Source organism: Medicago sativa, chromosome 6, assembly GCF_051527215.1.
Source record: "Medicago sativa cultivar Bolivia chromosome 6, Bolivia_mono, whole genome shotgun sequence".
In the NCBI taxonomy this organism is placed as follows: domain Eukaryota; kingdom Viridiplantae; phylum Streptophyta; class Magnoliopsida; order Fabales; family Fabaceae; genus Medicago; species Medicago sativa.
In genome coordinates, this window is record NC_140754.1 from 19,556,819 (window position 1) to 19,563,581 (window position 6,763).

The following is a 6,763-nucleotide window of genomic DNA, read 5'->3' on the forward strand; positions in this document are numbered from 1 at the left end:
TTAAGTCAATTTATTCTTGCTGTCCAAAATGAGAAAAGTCAATGAACAAATCCCTCTTTTCATGCCACGTGTATTACCCTTTGAATTTGCTGACCAAAATTAAGCTAATTTCATAATTGACTAATTAACAGGTCAACCAGGTCTTTAAATTTGCAAATAATTTCCTTTGTTGGAGGCACATTGTTGACTTGTTTAATGTTCTATAAATTAAGATTGTTGTAGGGTTTATAGGCATTGTGCATACAACAATGGCAGCTCAAAATTCAATGACCTTAAAATTTTCTATTCTTCTAACTATACTACTCTCATGTAAGGTTAGAGAAACTATAGCTTATAATCCTTTTGGTAGGGTAACAGTTACTATTATCAATGAAGTAATCGCCCCAGATCTCAAAACCATTACTGTTCATTGCAAATCCCAAGATGACGATCTTGGATTTCATACACTATTGTTTGGAGGAAGTTATGTGTTTTCATTCAAGCCAAAGTTTCTTACAAGAAATACATTATTTTTCTGCGGTTTTACATGGCCTGAAAACCCCTATCGTCATTATCTTGACGTTTACGACTACAAACATGACAATTGCAATGATTGTACATGGCATATAAATGTAAGTGGAGGTTGTTTGAACGATCATAAGTGTGGTTTTTGGAAAGATGTTGAGTTAATCGATGAATATAACACTTCAAAGTGGATGCAGAAGAAAGGGTTGGAAGAAATTGGACATGCCCACCCTCCAACATTTTAAATTATATATTTCAATATGTATTAGTTATAAGGGTGCGTTTGATGGTCAGGATGGAGAGCCAGGATATGATAAGTATATCATATCCTGTTGTAATCTTTTGTTTGATGCACCGATAGGATATGATAATTTATTCCATTTATTTATTTATCCTATCCTATCACTTCTTTGTAATTTATATCCTAAGTTTAAGCTGGGTTAGAATTATCCTATCAAAAGTAACAACTAAAATCTTTATTTTGCCCTCACCCCCACTCCCCTCTCTCTCCCCATCGTCTCTTCTCTCTGTTTCTCTACCTCTTCTTCCATAACTCTTCAACACCATTTCTTCCATGTGTTACGGATATAATCCCAATTCATCGGTACAATCCTTTTTTCCTCAGCATGCTTAATTCTCAATTTTCCCTCCTTTTTGGTTATATATATTGCATTGAAGTCAAATTGAAAATAATTTTTCTTTTGTTAACGTAAAAAAAAAATTGAAACAAATTCTTTTAAGATGTAAATAGGTGTTCGATTAATAAGAAAATTTTGAGTTTATTTTTTATCAATTGTCTAACATATGCAGGTGGAAGTTTTAATTGATTGTTGGTTGTAGTTATAAGGTGTGCAATGTTGCTTTCCCATTTACTCTTGTAATTTACAAAAACGGTTGGTAATGGACGAAGTATTGTAGCTGACCAAGGAAGAAGATGATTAATAAAGGAAATTATATATAATTAATATCAATTTAATTGTATTTAAGGGAAATTGATTATAATGGTATTTTTGTCATTTAATTATAATAAAAATGTTATCATGTTTATTATCATATGTGTATCAAACACATGATATGATAAGTATTTATCCTCTCTATATCATATCCTGTCTTTATCCAATTTCATATCATATCCTATCTCTATCATATCCTGACCATCAAACGGACCCTAAGAGTTTAGCCTTATAATTTCACGGTACTCGTTTAAATTTCAGTTGAGCATAAATTGAAAATGACCAATAATGTCAATTTAATTAATAAAACTTTTGCCTTAAAGTAATAATTTTTTGTCAACTAAATCGATAGTCTTTCAATCTTTCTTTCAAGTGTATCACTAGTCACTGAAATTAAATGTATTGAACAACTGAACATAAGAATCGAAGTTTATGAGTTTTCAAGTAGTTATTGTCACTCTGACTATCTACCAAAATAAAATAAAATAAGAAGCGGACAACTTACTCCTCCTACGACATAATATGTTCAAGAATACACTTCCAATAGTAGAGTAATTGTAATTATTTTTTTTATATATTTATACATCTAAATTGATTCGGAGAGTAAGAAATATTTATTTGTTCCCAAATAAAAAACACTCATTGTCCTAATTTTGTATGAGGAAATTTCATCTCTTAATTTCAAATTACAACATGCTTCAAAGCCAAAAATGAATTCGTTATCAAAGTTTTTTTTTTTTTTGAAAGAGTTCTTTATCAAAGATAAATATTTTGATAAGCCCTTAAAAATGCCATATAAAAAGCATTCTTTTCATAATAAAGGGGATAACAAAGATCATAGTCCACATATTGTTTGTCACGAAAAAGGAATCATACCAAATCACATTTCTTTGTAAAGAAATTTTGGGTTGCTCAAGGTTAAAATATTAATGCAAAAATATTTCAGTGGAGAAAATGCTAGGAAACAATGGTTAAGTGTCAAGTGAAATTTTGGATACTTATCTAAAAATGCGAGTTTTGAATCGTCCAAACCTTCGAGGTTCCCATTAATATCTTGAGGTTTAAAAGACCGGAGTGCAACAGCTCGGCTACATCCCTTTCCGGAACACATTGCATACGATCCTCTTGAACCATAAAAATTCAGGATCCTATTAGGGAGAAAAATAATTAATTGCAGAAAATTTACTGAACACTAGACATGACACTACGACGTCAACGCCGATAATAATTTAAGAAAATTAATAAATTGAATGTAATCATTAATGTGTCAGTATCATATCAATGTCGAACACGTGGCACGCCTTCAACTAGAAGTGCAGTTCTTCAGAGGTTATAACTAAATCATCCATTGACTTCACAATAAGGCTAAACTAACTAAAGATGGGCACGTTTGCTTGCGTTATTTGAGTTTATACACTAGCATAAGCACGATGAGACTGTTTAGAAGTACTTATGAAAACAACGTACATGATCATAAAACCCCCCCCTCCCATGTACAATTTTCTTCCTCCCTCGATCAATAATTCTTTGAAATATCACTCTGCTATCTATATAAGAGATACATCAGCTTATATACAAACTACAGACTCTACCCATTACAAAAAAAAAATAAAAAATATTGTAACAAAGTTCATTATAATCGAATCACCAACAAACTTAAAAATAAGTTTATCTACAAACATAATTGAAAGACTTGTGAGATTATTTGAAAAACTTACAGAAACAACTTATGACTGTCAACTAGTTGTTTCGAACTTATTACTATAAGCTTTCTCTGAATGTGATAGCATATGAAAATGACTTGCACTTTATTTGAGAATATTTTGACTTCATTTTATATTTTGTTATAGAAATAGATTATACATAAGCACTTACACAATAAACAATGGGTATAGTATAAGCATGTAATTAAGCTTTAACATGGAGAAAATAAAATTGGCTTACACTACAAATCCAAGATTAAGAAGAGGAGACCTCTCCGTCAAAATCCGAATAGCTTTGACTTCAACTTGACATCATATGCACCGTCTAGAACTTGACAATGTATTGCATTGAAGCGAGAATGTACTACATCATATGTATCCCCATAGAATTACCCCTGCAATGAACGCACGACATCCGCTTCTTCAGCATCTCACAAATTTGATTTTTTCGTTCATCATTCTCATTTAATGCCCTATTGCATCTATCAATTCCCAAATCAATATAAACCTTCAAGTCCTTGACATATCTCTTCTCCTCATCACTGAAGGAAATATCATTCTCTATGAACTTTAGAGCCTTCTCAAATCTTTTAGAAGCTCTTGCAAATTCACGACGTCGGCGCAATGATTCCCCTTTTTCTTTCTTCTTAAGAGCAGCTTCTATCTTCTCTTTATTGTTCATGTCCGAGATCAGCTCCTTACCCTTTACGAATGATACTAGCTCAACCTCATAAAGCACGGTTGAATTAGGAGGAACCAAGGCCGATTTAGGCTGAGAACCAAAAGCATATTTAGGCCCAATAGTCAACCGAGCTACCTCACCCTTCTTCATGGTCATTACGCTTTATCAAGCCCCTTTGCCACTTGCTTCTCATTTGTTTTAAATTCAAATGGCTCCGCTTGATCATCATCACCACCATGTCCTTTGGTAAAAAATACAGTACTGTCATCTTGCAGCTTACCAGTTAGTTTCACTTTGACAACAGCTCCCTTATTTGGAAGCTCATATCCTTCTCCTACCTTGAGGACAGTCTTAGAAAAAGGTACTTTCATCTTAGCTCTGATACCATGTTAAACTATAGAGAAACTGAGAGCATTGTAACTAACTTCTGAATCTCAAACTTTGTTTTTCATTGAATGAATTAGGAACAGTTACAATGGGCTTTATATATGAGCCTGAGAGGTTACCTGCTATAGCAGGTTAACCTGAATCTAAACTGGCACATGCCAGTACAGATGCCAGCTGTGAATAGCTGGCTCTATTACAAGATTAACCCTAGATACAAGCTACTCAAGGCTAACCTATCTTATACACTTATACACCCCCCTCAAACTCAAGGTGGAGCTTCAGAAACATTGAGTTTGGAGCGCATAAGAAGAAATTTTGCTGTAGATACTGGTTTTGTAAGGATATCTGCCCACTGATCAGTCCCAGGAATATGAATAACAGACAGTTGCTTAGCCATAACCTTTTCCCTAACAAAAAACAAGTCAATCTCCATGTGCTTTGTTCTAGAGTGTAGAATAGGGTTATGAGCTAAAAGTACTGCTGACTGATTATCACAGAAAATTACTGGAGAAGAGAAGGGGACAGTGAGTTCCTTCAATAGTGTCTGAACCCAAAGGGCATCAGCAGTAGCCTGAGCTAATGCCTTATATTCTGCCTCTGTGCTGGACCTTGCAACAACAGGTTGTTTCCTAGACCACCAAGAGATAACATTAGGTCCAAAAAATATAGCAGCACCAGAGGTTGACCTTCTATCATCAGGATCTGCTGCCCAGTCAGCATCACAAAACACTTGCAGAGATAGAGGCTTATGAGTTGGAGCAGGAAACAGCTTCAGACCATAGTGAAGAGTACCTTTAAGGTACCTAAGAATTCTCTTGACAGCAACCCAATGAGATTCAAGAGGGTGGGACATGAATTGACACACTTTATTAACAGCATAAGCAATTTCTGGCCTTGTAATAGTAGCATATTGCAGGGACCCAACAACAGATCTATTGAGTGAAACATCATGAAAAGTATCTGAAGTTTAGACAGTTTACAACTTGACATCATAGGAGTGGTAATAGAATTGCAAGCAAGCATATTAGTTTTAGATAAAAGATCCTTAATATACTTGGTTTGAGTGAGCAAAAGTATGTGATCAGAGAGGTGCTGAACCTCTATACCAAGAAAATAGTGTAATTGGCCAAGTTGCTTTAAGCTAAAAACAGCATGCAACTGAGATATCAGAGATGTTATAAGAGAGGAAGAACTCCATGTGATGATTATATTATCAACATACACAAGAAGGTAAACAACTTGTTTTTGTTTTGCATATGTAAAGAGAGAAGGATCACACTTGCTTGCTTGAAAACCAAATTGAGTGAGTGTGGTATTTAACCGGTCAAACCACTGCCTAGGGGCTTGCTTGAGGCCATACAAAACCTTATGAAGCTTGCAAACCAAGTGAGAATCACCACTTTTAAAACCCTGAGGTTGTTCCATATAGACCTCTTCCTCAAGAACACCATTTAAGAAGGCATTATTGATATCCAGCTGTTGAATAGGCCACTTATATGAGACAGCAAGAGTGAGAATTAATCTGATGGTAATAGGCTTAACCACATGAGAGAATGTCTCAGTAAAATCAAACCCATGAATCTGGTGAAAGCCTTTAGCAACTAAACGTGCCTTGTATCTATTTATAGTGCCATCAGAATTCTCTTTTACTCTAAACACCCACTTACAGCCAATAGCTTTTCTGTTAGGTGGCAGAGATACAAGCGACCAAGTGTGATTTTTCTGAAGAGCAGTGAACTCTTCCTGCATAGCAGCCTTCCATTGAGGATTAGCCAAAGCTTGTTTAACATTCTTAGGTTCAGAGTGTGTCAACAAAAGGGTGGGGTGGACACGAGGCAAAGCAATGCCAGATTTGGATCTGGTTTTCATAGGATGAGTGTTAACAGAAGAAGGAGGAGAGGATATAGAGACTGACTGGGGAGAGGCAGATTGTTGTGTAGCTGATGTAGTAACAATATCAGCGGGAGAAGAAGGGGATAGGGATTGTGAGGATGATGAAACTGGTGTAGGGACAGGTTGGGGAAGGCTGGTAGGAGGAGTATGTAAAGGGAGTGATTGTAACGCCCTCCTTTTTATTTAATTATTTTTATTAAGTTAGAGTCTATTTATGTGATTTATTTAAATATGTGAGGTGTTGGTATTTTATTAAGTGGCATTATTCTATTATTTATAAGAATATGAGAAATATTAGAGTAAGTAGATTTGGAGGTAGTTTTGAGATTAAATTTCTTTTTATGATTTAGTCAATTTATTTTGATGAGTGGTATTTTGTTATGTTATATGTTGGTATTTGTTATTTGTTAGAGGTATATTTGTTATTTGGTGTAGAAATATATTTGTTATTTGTTAGAGATATATTTGTTATTTGGTGTAGAAATATATTTGTTATTTGTGAGAGATATATTTAATTTAGAAATAAATAAGATTATGAGGATTATTAGTGTGAGTGGAATTGGGGGTTAGAATAGAAAGAAGAATAAGTTGTTGGGCCTAAATAGATTTGGGAAGAATATTTTAGTATTATAAATAGAGAA

General features: G+C 34.3%; 1 protein-coding gene and 1 pseudogene across 1 annotated transcript; one reads left to right on the forward strand and one right to left on the reverse strand.

Moving 5' to 3' along the window:
* The first annotated feature begins 248 nt into the window (after positions 1-248).
* LOC146913498 (S-protein homolog 29-like) lies at positions 249-749 on the forward strand. The gene has a single exon (XM_085720937.1). The coding sequence runs from the start codon at positions 249-251 to the stop codon at positions 747-749; it is 501 nt and encodes a 166-aa protein (XP_085577063.1).
* Positions 750-3,524: 2,775 nt separating this feature from the next.
* On the reverse strand, positions 3,525-3,998 carry LOC146913499 (70 kDa peptidyl-prolyl isomerase pseudogene; annotated as a pseudogene).
* Positions 3,999-6,763: the final 2,765 nt, after the last annotated feature.